General features: G+C 40.6%; 2 protein-coding genes across 5 annotated transcripts in view; both read left to right on the forward strand.

Annotated features, from left to right (window-relative positions):
* The first annotated feature begins 1,605 nt into the window (after positions 1 to 1,605).
* Positions 1,606 to 3,740, forward strand: LOC137284722 (testis-specific serine/threonine-protein kinase 3-like). Its single transcript, XM_067816641.1, has 2 exons — positions 1,606 to 2,264; positions 3,484 to 3,740. Exons 1-2 carry the CDS (start codon positions 1,606 to 1,608, stop codon positions 3,680 to 3,682), a joined length of 858 nt encoding a protein of 285 aa, XP_067672742.1. The 3' UTR covers positions 3,683 to 3,740.
* Positions 3,741 to 12,257: 8,517 nt separating this feature from the next.
* Positions 12,258 to 19,613, forward strand: part of LOC137285205 (unconventional myosin-XV-like) — a 116,593-nt gene continuing 109,237 nt past the window's right edge. For 3 of the 4 annotated variants that reach the window (XM_067817470.1, XM_067817471.1, XM_067817468.1), the window contains exon 1: positions 12,258 to 12,492. The gene's annotated coding sequence lies outside the window, so the exon portion shown is untranslated. The remainder of the gene's footprint in view (positions 12,493 to 19,613) is intronic. The other variant, XM_067817469.1, reaches the window with a different exon arrangement.

Raw genomic sequence — 19,613 nt, forward strand, 5'->3', positions numbered from 1 at the left:
ACTCCGATACTTTCGAAACACTCCTTAGGACTGACAAAACACCAATGGAGTGCGCGTATCTACGGTAAGACTCATGCTCTTGCCGTCACTTGAAGGGACGGCGCCACTGAGCACTTTCTATTCCAGTCAGAAAAGACATCCTACAAAGGTATGTCTTTGACCAGCATGGACGTCTATTCCAGTCAGACAAAAAACATCCTACGGAGTTATGTCTTTGACCAGCATGGACGATAATCACTGTTAATTGTTAAACCATTGATATACATTATTACATAAAATGCAGTGCTTCGATTTACATGACCACGACCTTACAGTTTCGCTAATCTAATATTTCCGTAGATCTGTATAACAGTGTCTCGTGAACATCATGCATAATGTCCTTCTCTGGTGAGCGAAGTATTCGTGTAATTGATCCCTACCGTAGCTACTACGTTCCACAGTAAGGAAACACTTAACATATAATAAAATAAGAAATAAATGACAATGCTAAACGTTGTTTTCTTGTTGCGTCAACTGGATTTGTTCTCAGTTGCCGTACTGTTCTACAACCTGCCTGTGATCTCATTGTGAAATCTCCGGCTTAGGTGTTTGTAATGTTCAGGTCGTGTTCAAGTGTTTACAGATTAACTTCCATCTGCTGTAACTCGCTAACGTGAAGTTACGTTCTTTCGTCATAGTAGTTATATATACTTGGCATTACTTGGCATTTTACTGGTTTAATACCATTCATTTATCAGAAAGGGCAAATGTGACCTGTGACCATCATCCTTAGAGATGAATACCACATGAGCTTTGTCATCTACCAAAAATGTGTGGTTAATGAACACCTGTTTTTGAACTTTGTATAGTTCATATTACTGGTGTCAGACAAATGACGATGAAATGCCAAAATGACTGATTATCAGTGCTGTGTTCGAAACCCATGATAGATGAAGTGAGGACTTGACAAGGATGCTCAAGGATACCCCTCTTTGGTTTGACAGCCCATTATGACGTCAGTCCGCTGTGACGTCACAGTGTCGGTGACGCATCACATAGAAGATCATTTTCAGACATCGCACATTAATATGAAAGCGGTAAGTTATTTACACCTCAAGATGCCTCTCATAATCAGCAAATCAACATTCCAATATATCAACCTCATGTTTGTCTTTCTTGTTTAGGGTAATATGTACCTAAATCAAATTAGAAATCATTTCAGCAACCCATGCTTCTCGAAAACATTACTTACTGCTCCAGAAGTGTAGGTCAGTTTTCAAGATGTTTTTAACTGAATTGTTCGGGCGGTTATTTACCGTGATAGTGTTGGAATAATGCGATGTTACACAACAACAAAAAGCAACAATAACTTAGTTCAGTTAACTAGACCGCCGATACAAAAGCGGACGTTAATCGTAGACAAAACCTGATTTATTTGTGATGTTATTAATGTTACAAATAGGAATCCAAGCATTTGTCACTACTTGCACATAAATTCCTGTTTAACTTGTGTACCTGAAATCGGGAAACACCTCCCAGTCGTTACTCATACAGTATAGTTAAAGTATTGAAACCTGTTCCTGTGGACATACAGGTGACATCGGACAGTCAACCAGACTGACTCCTATGTCGTCAGATGCAGCGTCCTCTGGTCAGAAGGACGAGGATGATCTTAATCCCCTGAAAGTCCAGGGGTACTCTCTCGGTCGTCAGATTGGCGCGGGGGCTTACAGCCGTGTCCTGCTAATACATCGGGGTCAGGAGGCACGTGCAGTCAAGGTCATCAGCAAGGTGAGGTGTCCCCAGGATTACCTCGAGGACTTCCTCCCACAGGAGCTGGAGATCTTTCCGTCACTACAACACGAGAACGTCGTCAAGTGTCACGAGATCTTGGAGTCCCCGACGTCGTACTGCTTGGTGATGGAGTATGCAGATGGCGGAAGTCTGCTCGAGCGTCTACAAGAGGACGGGCCGATAGAGGAGGAGGAGGCAAGGGGGATATTCCTTCAGACTGCACGTGCCGTCCAGTATTGTCACCACCACGGTGCAGCACACAGAGATCTGAAGCTGGACAACATCCTCTTGTCTCGGTGTGGCGGAATGACGAGAGTGAAGTTGTGCGACTTCGGTTTCAGCACAAGGATTTTGGACTCTGAAGGGAAGAAGGTGCCGAGCGGGAAATTTTGTGGTAGCGCCCCCTACACAGCACCGGAAGTACTTCAGAAAAATGGTCCATATGACGCCATGGCGGCAGATGTATGGAGCCTTGGCGTCATTCTGTACAGGTAGCAGTCTCCACTGTAGTTCCAGTAGATTGTTTGGTGCGCATACTGTTCTCAGAACTCGACATAATCATACGGGCATCTGTAGGGGTTTATTTATGTGTCACTACTACGATACACTAACATCCCGTAGGGTTTGTACGTTAGTATTGGTCTCCGGGAACCGTCTCGTGAAAGGCCTTTAAATAACTCACCTGATCAAGAATACTTGGTGCATGTCACCACCGCAGAGTACGGATCGTTGCTCATTATATCAATCACTGGATTGTATGGTTATCCAGGCTGGATTACATGTATTTAAAGGTCGCCGTCATATAGGTGGAATATTTCTGAGCATGGCGTTATGACAGGAAGAAACTTGTTAAGAGGTCATTATAAAGAGCAGTCTGTGGATGACTCATTTGGCTTTGGTGATCAGAAGAAGCGGACGTATAATATGACGATCAGTTTCGTTGCAACTACAGCACCAGGTTTGAGCATCACCAGACATGTGTGATTATTTACTGGTAAACACACATAAGATGATCCACGACCTGTCAAATGACCCCAATTTGCATACTTGGGGACACCCCACAGAACGATCCACTTGAAACAAGAGGGAGACAGGTTGTCTGATAAATATCGAGAAGTTCATTTTCCCCGTGCGTTTCACGCATGAATTGTTATAGCACACTCGATTTGGGAACAGGTACAATCCCAACGAATTGAATCAACACAATATACTGAGCAAATATGTTTAGGACCACCGATCCATTTCACGAAGCAAATGACATTTTCCTGGGTTTTTTTAACAAAATTGTTGAATATCTAAAATGCTTGTCAATGCCCCAGTCATCTATTTGTCTTCGTCTTAACTAAAGGTTAGCGTGGAATACAGTATGTTTTGCCTGAAATTGCAGTCTTATCATTCGAAGGAATATGCGGTGTTGATTTCATGTCACGGTTAGCATGTATTGCACGTGCATAATCGTCAAGCTGCCTGTAGCAACCAAGTGTACTCGCCCAATTCGTTGTACCGCCTCTCTTGTCACAAATGCGTTTAGTGCGCAGGATCATCTAATATGTGTCTAGCAGTACCTGTAAAACGTTGAATTGACAATGGCACATAATACTAAGACTTATCTTCCACTTACGTAAGATACGGTCAAGCTCTCTGTTTGATATCGCCCTACTATGTGACATGAGCACAGGGTATTTGCTGACAATCATTTCGTAATTTCAGCATGCTGTATTTCCGGATGCCATTCAACGACAGTGATCTGGACGTCATGATACAGCATCAGCTGCAGCGAGGCATAAAATTTCCTGCACTTCACCCTATAACAGCCACCTGCAAAAACCTCATCAAGGCCATGCTGGAACCAGATGTTCAACACAGGGCCACTGTGGACAGCGTCTTGGAGACGGACTGGTCCATTTGAAGGAACACTCTGGTCTGAGATTGTAGCAATATCTGGAAATACATATTTTCCTACCTGGGGATATCGGCAATTCACTTTTCACTTAATACAAATATGTTTGTCACTAAGTACTTTGTCAACTGTCTATTTAAAGTGAGGGGCACGCCTACCTCCCTTCTCCACCACGCCTGTAGACATGTTTCAGTTGTCGAGCCATCATTATAGTTCTCCCCAGATTAATGTGTTTGTCATCTCGTACATTGAAACTACACTGTAATTAAATCGTGGGTGCGGTAGTTCATTACCTTAAGTCCTGTTGGCCATCCCAGTCAGTAACTGAAGGGGTGACGTTCGTCAGATTCATTGAAATAGTGTCCAAGTGTCCAAGTCCGAGTGCCACAGAGTCACGAGTATTGTACGGATTATGGTACTGGCTTATCACGTATAGGGTACGTTTATGGTACAGTAAGGGATAGGTATGTGCGAATTGGGATGCTGATATGGTACGGATTTTGTACGGCTAAGTCACTGGAATGTGTTTTAGGGTACTGGTATGGTACCGACTGGGTACATGGTACAGGCATGGTACTGGTATGTTAAGATTCGGTAAGAACAGAGTACGAGATCAGTACTGACAAGTTAGGTATTGCATACAAGGAGAATCTGTGGCTCCATCCTATGATCAGGAGTAGGGATGCTAGGAGGTGAATGTAAAGTATTACATGCTGTACAAAGGGAACCCCCGTTAATCTGGCGTATACCTGTTACAATGACAGAAAGTTTAGATGTAAAAGTTGGCATCCCGAGCAGAGGGGAATAGAAGGAACGCAGCCAGACACACGTGCAGGTTGAGAACATTCATGTGTGCAGATACAAGATTAGGTATTGACTCATACTAAATGGTGTTTTTATGTGCTTGTACACTTTGAAGATGAGACCATATGTTGGTGTTTCCCTGTTTACATCGGCTTTCTTTGTAAGGGTTTGTTATAAGTAGCAACGGATTATGTACTTTAACAGGGCGGGTCTCAAATGATCATTATTATCCGCAGTGTACACAGTGCGGGAAGGTCGGTAATGTAAGTTGATGTTTTTTTGTCACAATTATGATTTTATCCTGCTTTCTTTGCTTTATTTCATAACTTCTGTATAATTTATATGAGGGTGTATGGTGTTTCATGTCAGCAGGCAATACTCTGCAGGTCAACGACACTTCACCCCTAAACCTTAAATATATATACCTATTTATTTCTAATTTTGCTACCACACAAATATAACTACAGCCTCCCGCAAAGATGCAAGGGTAGGTGAGGACAGATGCTTTCCTGCAAGGTATATCATGCAGAGACCAACAATCACAGGGGTTCGAATCTCTAAAAACCTAAAATTTGCAATCATATATTGTTTTTTTATATATATCTTATGATTGACATGTATTTCAAATTTGAACGGATTTGGTGAGGAAATAAGTAATTTAGAAAATTCTATTCCCTCAACACAATGTTTTGTGAAAAACGCACCTTTAAATAGTTTGGCTGACCGGGTTTCGATCAGGTGTTTAGGATAGCGAGTAATGGTAGAATTTTCTAAAACAGTCATTTCGTCATCGACTTCGTTCAAAAGTTAATCATAACGTATAAAAACAGTATACGACTGCAGAAGTGTATGTTTTTTTTTGTTTACAAAATAATGTCCAAACAAAGATTCGAACTACTGTGCCGGCAAGTTACTATTTAGATGAGCATATCGGCTATCTGCGTGGTCAGGTAACTGTATGGAAGTTCCTAGAGTAAACAGAGTGGAAATACCCCCAGCGGCGTTGATATGCGTTCACACTATTGACCTACTGGTTTACAGTAGACATATATGCTTAACGTGCAGATCGTTCTAACGTCATATTATCATAATGGTTATCACAAGGTTACCATTGGCCTCTAATTCTTTTACTCAAAGTCTGGCTCCACAGATTTGGTTTAACAGAGTTTGTATACTGTCTACCTTTGTTATATTTTTAGTCCTTTGCAATTGTCATGAATGATAAATTTATGTTATTTAAAACATGTGAGTGTTAGCGATATAGGCATACGAGTTGTAAACTATTTATTTGAGAGATGGGATTGGTGTTTACACGTATTTAGATAACTTGTTGACTTGTATCAGTATTGCCTTGCTGCTAAATGTACCTGGGGTGCAATCGCTGATTATTAGGGAACAGAGGTCGATGAAAATAAGACGGAGTTTACGTTGAAGGAATGGTCTACAATGTTTGATACATGATGAATGCCTGTTTGATGTTCTATACGATGTTTATTTGGCTTCCTGCTTGTATCTAGGTGGCGTGGTTAGACATGACTAGTGATCGCATGATACCTTAAACAAACGCTCTCAATACTGACACTGCGCACAAACTCATCATTCCGTCCAGGTTTATCGCCTCACAATGCCGGGTAAGTCTGCTGCCGACGTCCCTCCACCCGAGATGTGACGCACCACCTTTAGATACCCCGCCTATATATACTGTGTATTTTTAGAAACGCCTACTCCACGCGCATGTTGCTACCGAGAACACGGGTTACCACCAAGTGACTAATATCATCGTCGTCTTTGCGGTGATCAAACAAAGCACATATCGACGAGCAAGTATTGAAGGTACAGACAGTCGCCCACAGGACGGGCGGGGGATCGTCAGAGGAGCAATATGACACTACACTTCCGACGTTTCATGACTACCAATAACCGATCGTCTACCTCAATGTATAAACTATTTATTAATGTAGATATAAATACCGTAGACTCATAACAACCAGTGGTACATGAACCATTTCGGGATTCTGGTATAGCTGATTTACAAGTATACACGACAAGGTCAGCTAGTTGGAACATATAATAATGTGTGTGTACGCACATTATGGAAAACATCAATGCAGGTGTTTGCAGACTTCCTGCAGACTCTCCTGTAAACAATATCGACAGGTATAGACGACACTTAGTCCGGCATTTCTTCACCACCTTGCGTGTATTCCACCAAAGGCGTGTTACGAGTTGATTCCAAAGTTTAACCGGAATTACGTCCATAAACAAAATTCAACAAACAGCAAAGCAATGTGTGAAACACAACAACTGTATTATATATAACTTATTAATTCTGCAATGTAACACATATCACTGCAACAGTATTAGAGTGACAGTACAAGTCTAACGCATTATTCCACAGTGCCGTTCAGAAAGTGGTCCAATGTAACATGTTATATGTAGATTTCACTTTCTTAGTGAAGTAGAAATTCTAGTACTTCTATCACATCTAAGGTAGTATAATACAAGGACACGGAGATTAGGGCAGTAAAGACACTGACTGCAATATTCTTCTCACCCCAACAGTTAGGCCAAATTAGGCCACACGTTCTGGTCTTCTTCTAACTAGAGGTGCAATGTGAGTTGAGAGACAATAGTATATACCAGTATATACCTAAGAAAAGACACCAGATGATTCCCCAACTCCCTAGGTCAGAGATCCCTGCAAATGTGGTTGGTTGCAGTTCCCAGTAGTAGTGCCTGCCTTCCAGCATTACGTCGCCTTTAGCAGTGTTTCAGCAATATCCCGGCCGGTGACACCAGCAATATTCCGGTCGGTGACACCAGCAATATCACGGCCGGTGACACCAGCAACATCACGGCCGGTGATACCAGCAATATCACGACCGGTGACACCAGCAATACCACGACCGGTGACACCAGCAATATCACGACCGGTGACACCAGCAATACCACGACCGGTGACACCAGCAATACCACGGCCGGTGACACCAGCAACATCACGGCCGGTGACACCAGCAATATCACGACCGGTGACACCAGCAATACCACGGCCGGTGACACCAGCAACATCACGGCCGGTGACACCAGCAATATCACGACCGGTGACACCAGCAATACCACGACCGGTGACACCAGCAATATCACGGCCGGTGATACCAGCAATATCACGGCCGGTGACACCAGCAACATCACGGCCGGTGACACCAGCAATACCACAGCCGGTGACACCAGCAATATCACGTCCGGTGACACCACCAATATCACGGCCGGTCGGTGACACCAGCAATATCACGGCCGGTGACACCAGCAATATCACGGTCGGTGACACCAGCAATATCACGGCCGGTGACACCAGCAATATCACGGCCGGTGACACCAGCAATATCACGGCCGGTCGGTGACACCAGCAATATCACGGCCGGTGACACCAGCAATACCACGGCCGGTGACACCAGCAATATCACGGCCGGTGACACCAGCAATATCACGGCCGGTCGGTGACACCAGCAATATCACGGCCGGTGACACCAGAGATGTGCTTCTTACATTGTGCCGTCGTGGAGAACCGAACCCATATCGTCGATCGCTTAAGTCGGTGACCTACCCCACCGACCCTCATAATATCATGAATAGCACTAACACATAACATGGAACTATGTTCCATATATTTAACAATGTAGTTCATACATGCCAAATTTTGTCTTCATAGCAGAATGCAATAATCTCATTCTGGGCCTATGTATTAAGAGCTACGTTGTAAACAGTGTTGTGAAGCGGAAAGTTCATTACTATGTCAATATTTTGGTCCGCAACTGAACGGAATTAATAAAACATCAAACATTTTCTCGCCAGACTTAACGTGTAAATCCACATTGACAAGTAAGCTTTGATTTAATCAATACATGTTATTTGTGATAGACGCATGGTAAATATCGGTTTAGTAATGTATGCGACAGTGTATAAACAGCAAAAAGTGCATTCGAAATCACAAAGCATACGCTTCGACCTTCTGTCCATACGACGGTCATCGAACTGACTTGATCTAAATCTACCAATCAAAATGCATTACATGTACATTGTCTCTATGTTCTGCAAGTATATTTGAAGCATATTAATAGTAAAGACGCTAACAGAAATAAAGGTCGCGGAAAACGTTAGATCTGACTCGGGGAAAAAAACAGCACACAGACACAGACAGACACAGACACACACACAGACACACACACACACACACACACACACACACATGCACACATGCACACATGCACACACACACACAAATAGCGTATGTTAATTGTAGGGATGAAAGTCACGGATAAGAGGTCATGGAAATACAACCACTGGAAAAATCCTTAGCCCCAGAGTTCCTGTATGAGGTCTTCTTTGAACGGCATTTTAGAAGTTGCGCCCATTGCAATAAATACGTTGAGTATCCATAGACCTTGGGTTTCTTTCCTATATGCGATAGGGTGGAACGTTCGACTTCACAAGACATTTATTGTCTCTGAGCACTTGAATTTAGAAATGTATAAGCACAGTTGCGCTCGTGTGTAGGTACCCGTGGTTTTACGGTGATGTGTTACTTAGACACAAAGTTCCATTCCAGGTACCTACAGATTAGTGAACCCTTTCAGAGTTGAACACGGCAACTAGTGAAACTCCAGGGCTACAGGTAACTGTCGTGCGGCAAACTCTACATGGTTGGGAGGCAAGCATACTGTGCTGGAAAATCAGAGGTATGTATTATTGAGGTATATGTATTATTAATAGCTCTAAATCTGATTTATAACCGAATGTGTCTAAAAAGCAGAGGTATTATAATTCCGTTGTATATGATGTACCTCTGATTTTCCAGCAAAGTATGTTTAGCTCCATTCTACGATAATCGCGTTATTCAGATGTTTAAAACGAACTATTTGCCGTTAGAAAATCAGTGAATCAGTGGTGTATAACGTGATTATATACTGCTGAATGACTTTAATTAACCAATCTCAATCATGTATTTACTGACATCATGGTAGAATTAGGAGATAAACATACAGTGTTGGAAAATCTAAGTTAAACTAAACATTTAGAGCTACAATGTATTATAATTTCGTTATATTCCTTTCAATTTTAAACACAGCACGTTTATCTCCATTCTACCATAACGTGATTATATACCTCTGAATGACTTTGTTGATTAACCAATCACAATAGAGTATTTAGAAAGGAAATTAACCTCTTGTCCTGTATGATCTCCAGCAATGACATAGATGTCAACCCGGGAGTGCCACTCATTGACTCTTTGTGAGTCAATAAAATAGGTTGCACGAGAATTTAACGCCAGCAAAAGGCGAAAACAGCATGCGTGCTTGATATAATTATGTATATATACCAAATTATTTTCAAATTAAAAAATCATACTAATTCAAATATGCAACCCTAACGTCCTCATTAGGTTGTAGTATCTCTCTGTCAAATCAGAATTCTTTCCATCAAACACTAAATGGACTGGAGGGCCGGTGTGCGAAATACGCATTGTCAGAAAGCGCGCGGTACATGATCATCATCAGAACATGTCCTCAGTGAGAAAATCCACTTGAGACGTCCAGGCAAGGCCGTGACGTTGTCCTACCAAACAGAAGGTTCAATCATACGTGTGGATGCACACGTCGACGTGTCGATCTGCGTGCATGTAACTGACGGAACAGGCTCCGGGGTACATCAACCATAACGCTGACCACTTGTCTGTCCTGTGTGTCGTGACCCGTAATGACGAACAGGTCGAAGCTCAGAGGTCATCTCCTAGGGAGGGTGGGACAAACCTGCCCTTCCACGCTAAAGAGGGTCGGAGCGTGACGGCCGTCTCCTCCCCCTACCCCCTCGGCAATACGTCATGCATTCACTTGTTGGCTAGCGCGACAGTAGATGGGGCTATAAAACATGCACTAGGTGACACCTACTTGTGCGTCAGGGCAATCAGGCATGTCATACCTGTGAAATGTGCAGGTATTTGGACAAGGACTGACAACTTGCGTCAGACCAAGAGAAAACACATTGACGTTATCTGGCTTTCATCACAGTGTTTTTTGTCAAATAATACACGATAAATACATTGATCTTTCCAGCATGAAAAAACTTAAGAAATAACGATCTTTGTTTTGCGTCCTAAGACGGGTGATGTCACCTGACATGTCGTGAAGTACAGGTTGACAACGGATTTACAAGAATGTATTGGGAGGTTATTGCAGACATCAACTGACATTGCAATAAAACCGTGTAGTTGCTTGTTCCTTACAATCGTCCACCTGTTTCTGTTCGCGAGGTCCATAGTTACCTTCATGAGAAAAAGTTCGGGTTTACACATTGTTTCTAAAAAAGTTGGGCAAGCCCTCAATTCTAGATATTACGTTTTGCAACCTATTGGGCTTACACGAGAAACCTGGCGTACTACTCGCTCGATCTCTGAGTATTTAGTTTGTTCATTTCATCATAATTTCTCATAAATACGTGTATACAGAAATGTTTTAGCTTCTGACTTTCTCCTCTTATCAGGTGACACGAGATGATTAATGAGACATATGTATCCATCACGTGGTGTACAATGCTGAGAATGTCGGTGTAGCACGAAGCGTGACAGAACGTGTATCGCATCCGTCCAATTGTCGTAAAGTCTGATTGATTGGCCAGTGCTGGTCCCAATGTAAAAGCCAAAATAAACAACAGAACCATTGTGTTTATGTACTGCTGCGTCTAAACGCTCATACCCTGGAGACTGATACGTGAAACTATCAGACTGATCATCACATATATCACTACTGAAGACATGCAAAGTTAGAGTGAACATAGGGGAGATAACTCCATTGGTCTTCGTAGTGGATAGCTGCCAAACCTACCTTTGCGGTTATTCCCAGCATCTATCTTTGAGTTGAAAACTTTCAAATGTCTATCATTTAAAAAAATATTCTTATCTATCTCAAGTTAGAACGTACTATACATGGTGTCCTGCCGCCTCCTCATTGCCAACCAAATAAACTGTATCGTGAGATCATTACTGCTTTTCACGTAAAACTTTAGTTATAATTATCCACTTTTTGCCCAGTGAACAAAGTGGACAAACACCTGTTGGTCGCATTTCACGTATATATATGAAGCTACAAAATGATTTTAAAAAATATAACATATACAAGAATCCAGTAACTTCTTACAGTTTCCAGTCACATCTTTATTTAGATGTATCTAGAAGAATCTGCGGTAAATAGGTTAATGAAAAGTTTCGCCAATACGTTACAGTTGTTTTAAAGTGAATAGGAAATCATCAACAATGTAATGGCAACGTATACCTTTGGGGGCAATAATTGTGTTGTTTCTTTATTTCGACTTTGATTCTTGTTGACTGACACCCAGTTCAACAGCGCCGATTTGATAGTTTGGAAACAGCCGTTTTCCTGTGATGTGGCGTGTTCAAATGTCAGCACAGAACTTTGTCTTTGGCCAGTCAATCAATGTATCGCATAGTCCTCCGTCTACAGAGACAACATTGCAGCAACAGCCGTTAATAGTCGGTGACAATGGATGAACACGGGAATGGGACGATCGATAATTCAACCCAGCCATATGACTCTGTAGGCCGGCATGTTTGTCAAATAGATTTTATTCCATTTGCAAAAATCAGCTGAAACTTGACACAATCTTTTTACACGCCCTGCATTCCACTGAGAACAATTCAGAAACGTAAACATACATAATCTACTGGCGCGTGATGGTTGACCTCCATGACCTCCTACTTCGACCAATGAATAAGCCGGATATGTTCATGACTATTCATGACACCCTTCGTCTTACCGAACACCTTGGAGTAGGCTAAACGGCGAATTTAGGAAAACAAAGTCGCGCCCGGCCACTCCCTGGACAGGATATTACATTTCGGAACTTTCACATTTCGGAAACATTGTGATAAGACGGCACAGGCATAATTTCAATTTGTGGGACACAAACTTTGTCGGATTGTACACCTGTGCTGAGACCTACAGGTAGGAATTTCCTCTCACACACCCGGGTTGGGCCGGTCTGTTGCTCGCCTTGATCCAACAGGTACCCGAAAATCATCCTCGTGCAGAAATGCGCTTGCGACAATTAGTACCTCAGTTAAGGACAATTCATTTACCATTTACTATGTGGGAATATATACCCGGAGAGTGTTAAACATGTGTATATTACAAAACGCGTTATAATGAGGAGAAATGTTCAATCAGGTGTGACAGGTAGCAGTCAGTCGACCGCGGTTTGCTGGTGATTACTGACCGTGAATGTAGATCTTATACCTATTGTATGGTACACATAATCCCCGCCTGGTTCCCAGTGTAATCGAATAATTAGCGACCCTGTCATGACTTGACTTTAAGGAAACATTCAGGTAAGAGCCCCAAAAGAGTAGGGAGTATTTAGAGTTTCTGACAAGTGATAAAGCATTACTGGTAAAACAGGTCAAGATATTGCCAAATCTGGGCGTAACGGGTAGATGTAGTGTCTTTTGAACACGCCTGGTGACATCAGTCGTTATGTACACGATTCAATACAGAGACAGGGCTTAGGTTTCCAGACCAGAATATGAAACAAACATTTGCTTCAATATGTAAGTAATTCTATCCATGTACTGAAATTAGATATTGTCTATCATTGAAAACAATAGTCAGCCATACATATTGATTCGTTTACTGTCGTTAGAAGAAAATGATAAAAATTTGTATGTGGGCACTTTTAGAATGACATAAATTTGATATTATATTTACTTGTTTATGTTCCTTTTACAAACAAAATAGATCGTTTAATTGTAATGTAGTCAAAAGGGTCTGAATGATGGACATTTATCCATAATTAAACCCACCTACCCCCATACCTGAAGTGGTCAGTTATTATGATTTGTTCATGAATGGTTGACTACAGTGATGTTTTGTAGGGTGAACTAAACATATGGCCAGGAAAGATGTTTGGCAAAACACAAACTGATAATTATTATGATGGTGTTGAAAACAACAGCTAGTCATTTTTGAAAAGATTCTTAAAATATTGACAATATTGTGCTTTCCATGGTAATATATGTTTGTATCTCAGGAGAAGGTAACTAAAGTATGTGATCTTTCCTGTCAACTAACAGTGGTGCATGATACGAGGTATATATTTGTAACACATACTACAATAGTGTGCACAAGTGGTGCAATAAATTGGAAAATTACCACCATGAGTAATACAGACACAATGCTTATTCATGATAAGTTTCATATCACTGAAGATATGTCTTTGAGAAAGACTTGATCTTCATAAAAACTGATAATGTTTATTTCTTGTGAGCATTTCATAATGCAGGATGTTGAATGCCATCAATTTGGTTTGTGTTTTCAGGGTGTCAGTTTAACAGACAAGTATTTCGTGTGAACTAGTAACATCATAACGATTTGCCTTCCTACGTACATATTTTGCATGTAGGTTAAGAACATATCTTCAAGTTCGCATGCTATCCATCAACAGTTTTCAGGGATATCTGATTTACTTGTTTTTGTTCTGTACACATTCAAGAAAACACTATTTTCTAACTTTAAGTTATACAGCAAGCCCTTGTGACACACTCAGTGGTTGTTTCTAATTGTTGTCTCATTAAGCACTGTTGACCATCACGTAAAGGTAATTATATCACCAGTTTGAGCTTGGACATACAAGCAGTTTAGGACACCTCTTTGGTCATAAGAGTGGATAGGGCATCTTCCATCTTCAAACCCATGCAAGATTTTAAATTATGGGTCTTGTTGTTACCCTGCCTGGTGTTCAGCATTAAGGGAACAGAACAACTGCTGGTGAGTCTGGGTTAGGACACTGTGTGTGAGTAGGGTGCCCACATGTTACTCTGCAGCACATTATCTCAGTGGACTGTCACTATGAGCTTGTCATTAGTCTTGTCTAGAAGTCACATACACATGCACACGCACACGCACACTAATATGCATGCAAGTTGCAATGTTAGTGCAATCATTTTGATCACAAATTTAAGTCACCTTAACTCTGTATGACCTCTGTATGAGCTAGTGATTTGACATTTGTATGGCTGAACGTAGAACACCTGTTGCATGTTTGGGTAGATAATGCAGACAGTATTCCCAGCACTATCACACAAGTGTTTGATATATATCTCAGACCGATAGGTAATGGTCTCCGCTGGCACAGAACATGAACACAGGTACAACACATCAGTTACCACTACGAGCTTGACTGATCGGCATGTCCTGAATACACCAAAGCTTTATAACTACAGTGTAATTGAGTTTGTATGTATCTGTCCTAAGATATTACTTACCATGAATAGTAGACGATAGCAGGTATGTAGATGGCTGCTGTTTAGTTCAACATCTGACATTGGCAGAATAGTCCAGGATATAAGTCAAAATAATTACTTCACCTTGTTTGACTGCAGCCATATATATCGGGGGCCAATATTTGACCCTAGATCTTCATAAATGTGTGTGAATTTCTAGGATTGGTATAATATTGCCAAGTTCGGATATCTCAATTTGATAATGCTCTTAAGAAATTTTTCTCAAAAAATGATTGTGATTTTTAGAGGATAATGACACTAGAGAAATGTTTCTTATCTTTTTGTCAATGTAATGCACATATTTTATCTGATATTTAGAAAACAAAGGTTTCCTATTTTGGGACCATTTAACCAAGTTCATGGATGGTTGATAACAATATCTGCTGGATTGTCTGGATGAGGTTTACAGATTTGAAAGTCTTATATCTGGATTAGTATAAATAAGATAAATATTGCTTAAACACTTTAGTAAAATCAGTGTGGTTCAAAGTTACCTGTCATGGACACATGACTATCAGAAAAACCTGAACGCATGACAAAAGTCAGGAGATTTTTTTTGACATGCTGTTGAGAGGGTTGTTTATAAAGTACAATATCTACACCTTTCCTTGCAATAGATTGTAAATCTAAGTCAGTTTGATCGATAAAGCTTGTACCTTTCCATTACCAGACAGAGGTTGATGGAATAATTTCTCTTTTGTCATTAATATTTGTTTTACAAGTTAATGAGAGGTTTAGCGAAATTTCTTACAAGTATGGATCTTGAAGATGATATAATATCTTTGACTTTGAAGTGGAATAGGTTCTGTGTGCTATGGTTGTGGGTGCTAACTGTGTTGAATGTATTTGCTCTGTCTGTAGAGACAGCCCTGTGACTGCCTGCTGAGATGCTCGTTGTACACACTGATTAATACATTCATTATATATAAGACTGGCCTGCTTTCCTCGACAACAGGTAGTCATGACCACAGCCCAGGGTTCAGATCACGCAAGCAACCTACATGTGCAGACTGTGGGTGCAACAAACAGTGAAAATTGCTTCTATATACATTTGTTACTATACTGGATATAGCAGCACTGGGATTGGAAATACAGCTTGTTTCCAACAAATAATATCTTTCGTTAAAAACAAGAAAAGTAAGATTTATGGATGTCAGCTTTTGTATTGTAAATAACACAACAATCATGTGATGACGAAGCAAGCATACACTCCAAAATGGCATGCTATTCACAATAAGGACGTTGACATCCATAAATCTTGCTTTTCTTGTGCATTCTGCCTCTAAATGACCTTCAAAGATTTGAAAATTTCGTAAAGATAAATTTTCTCCCATGTCATTTGCTCTTATGCAGTGTCATGTTTTGATGTCACAGTTCATACACAATATCTTTTGTAGCAGTATGTCACAAGTCTGTGCCATGTTGTAATGCAGACTTATTTAAATTATTTGAAATCTGTATTAGGAAAGGAATTGAATTGATGAACTTTCCTCTTTGTAATCAGTTTTGTTTTTTAGATTATCAAAATTTGTTATTTCATTGTCCTGAAATCTTTATTTGTGGAAATTAATCAGTACAATATGACACATGTATTTTACATTATCTTAATGTCTGTACTTGGAAAATATGACTCAGCATTCAAATTGTGTGGTATGGAGACAACACTTCACAGAAGGAGTGGCCTGTCAAAAACATGTCAATTTCTCTGACTCAAGTCAAACTTCTGACATTGTGCAATGTTTTCTTTCCCCCATGATGCGACAGTGAAAGGTGGCAAGGTTAATGTTTACCAACAACAACACCATGAGACAATGATGGAGATCGTTTGTACTCTCACCAGGCAGCTTCTCATCACCTTCAGATTAAAATGGTTTAGGTGAAAATCACATGTAGAAAATTTATAAAATGTAAAACAAACTTATTTTGCCAAATTCTTCATCTTCTGCCCAATTTGATCAAATCATTTTCTTGTTTTTAAAGTATGCAGAAACAACATCATTATGTAAGGCATTGCATGGGCTGACTTGGGGGATGTACCTATAGCAAGTCTGAACTGACACACTGCCACCTTTAATTGGTTTGATTTCAGTTTCATGCTTATCAAAGGCAACTACCAGTAATGGCTCACTGACAATTGGTACATACATGTCCAGTTGCCGCTTATGTTCCAACTGCCCAGATCAGTACTTTCGATGGCAGTTACTGGACTGTCTGGTCGAGAAACAAATATTTCTCCAACATAGATTATATTTCTCCGTGAGTTTGCATTAAATGACAAACAAATAAATGTCACAGACCAAAAATGACATATTTAGCACTAGGACATCATGTGAGGGTGTTACATGCCTAAAGAACATACTTAGCACTAGGACATCATGTGAGGGTGTTACTGACTTATTTAGCTTGAGAACATTATGTGAGGTTGTCCCTTGACCAAAAGGACATATTTAGCATTGTAAACCAAAAGTCACTGTGTTCTGTAATCTGATTGGTTGAAAAACATGATCAAATGGTGTTAGATTCCCGGAAACTGCAAGACTATTCACTGCGTATTTACACGTAAACAATTGTTTTGTTGTGTCATCAACAGTGGTGACGTCTTTCAAATCATATTGTGACGTCAAGTTAGAATGACGTCACAAATGAGCAACTCCAGAGGCTACCATGGGAACCAGCTGAAACGGCCAGCTGATGACACTTTATTGCTGTACTCATACTCGATGTAGATGAGTGCAGACAGTAAAACCCCTTTGGTTTACTTTTTTGTTTACAATGTCGATAAACATTACGTGTTGTGTTGGCCAATTTCCGGGTGTTATTGAGTATTTGAAGCACGGGAATATTTCATTTGAAACCCCCGGCTGACGCCGTCGGTTCCAAATGCATTCCCGTGCTTCAAATACTCAATAACACCCGGAAATTGGCCAACACATGATGTTTATCTCCTAATTTAATAAGGGCATTATGTGAAGCTGTTTCGACCAAAAGGACATATTTAGCATGAGAACGTCATGTAAGGATGTCTTGACCAACAGGACATATTTAGCTCTGGGACGTCATGTGAAGGTGTTTCATACAAAAAGGATGTTTGTTAATGTGGACATTATGTCAAGGTATAACAGGCCAAAAGGACATATTTAGCATTAGGACATCATGTGAGAGTGTTACATGCCTAACTGACATAGTTAACATTAGGACACCATGTAAGGGTGTCTTGACCAAAAGGACATATTTAGCAATCAGACACAATATAGGGGTGTTACAGGCATAAGGAACATTTAGTATTAGGACATCATGTAAGGACATATTTAGCATCAGGCTAGCTATTCTCGAAACGTTCGTGGCCCTACAATTTTCTTAAGTCCATTCTTAACACATTGGCTATGAGTATGAGCAACTTTAAGAATTCTTAGGGCTACAAACGTTTCGAGAAGAAGGGCCCAGGACCTCATGTGACAGTGTTACAGAGCTAAAGGACATATGTGACAGTCAGCCTATGGCTACGCTATGCCATGGCTGGTCACGCTGGACATATACGTTGAAGACACATTATGTTTGGTGTAGTAGGTGTGAGAGGTATTGCACAGGTAACAGAGTCTGATTATGAGGACACAAGTAGATCAATCTGGTGGCTATACCTGATAGGTGTGGAGACACAAGTTTGTACATCAGTTCATTAGTGCTGTTGATGGGCAGGAATGTAGCCTGGTCAGGTCGTCAGAATGTGGGGTGTACACCAGGATTGTCTCTGCCCACTTGTGCTGCTGTACTGGGACACTGAAATACTACATTGTTGTCATAGTAACAGCAATCTTTACATGGGATGGATTGTGATAAGTGCTTATTGTGACATTAACAGTTCAAAATTACTGTTGTGTGTAACAGTGTGACTGTCGGATGACCATGCAAGTTTTAAATACATAATTCACCTGTTCTAATATATTCAGCTGCAATGTGTACTCTGAATTAAATTCAATAGAAATGTAAGTTGAGTAAACAGGCTCTGAAATTAATGTTAGGTCTTTTCATCCAAGCACATCTTCATGGTGCTTCACTGTCTTTTGAATTAGATCCCAAGGGTGAAATATAAATACTTTTATATTGCCTGGTTTGCTTGTCTGTTTAAATTGTGATCAGCCATTCGGTGATGCACTGATATGATATCTGTCTTTATAAGTAAAATTTACCATGATGCATAGAAATCTGACTGTTCTTTCATACGATAATCAACAAGCTGACTTCTTTTTACACTTAACCCATTTTGATCTCTGCGACCAAACTTGAAAAGGGAAGGGACTTTTTGTTCACAGTGAACTCATAAGCTAACACTGCACATCCAAAGGCCTCTATTCTCTATGGGTTTTTTAGCATGTAAGTGTTAAAGCCTACATTTGGAGAGATGGCGCTGTATATGTTCACAGTATAACATAGTATAAGAGGCTTTCTTGATGGACGGGCTTGTAAACCAAGATGTTGACAATGATGGTGAGCAAACATACATGTTGACAGATACTGACAGATAGACTCGCAGCTCTCAAGATGGCTACTGACTGTAGTTACCGCAAAAAATACCCAAGTCTGTTCTGCTTTTTTTGGCCGATATTGTTGATGACACAATGGTTCTGTTTATAATCCAAGCCTCAGATTATGTGTGAAACTTTTTCTTATTTTAAAGTATCTTATAAATTGGTTTTAAAGGTTTTGAATTCATTTGAGTACATGACTTTTGTGACTGCTAGGTTAAAAAAGTAATATTTGATTGTGTTCGTGAGTGAATGAGTGAGTGTC

This window comes from Haliotis asinina, chromosome 5 (assembly GCF_037392515.1).
Source record: "Haliotis asinina isolate JCU_RB_2024 chromosome 5, JCU_Hal_asi_v2, whole genome shotgun sequence".
In the NCBI taxonomy this organism is placed as follows: domain Eukaryota; kingdom Metazoa; phylum Mollusca; class Gastropoda; order Lepetellida; family Haliotidae; genus Haliotis; species Haliotis asinina.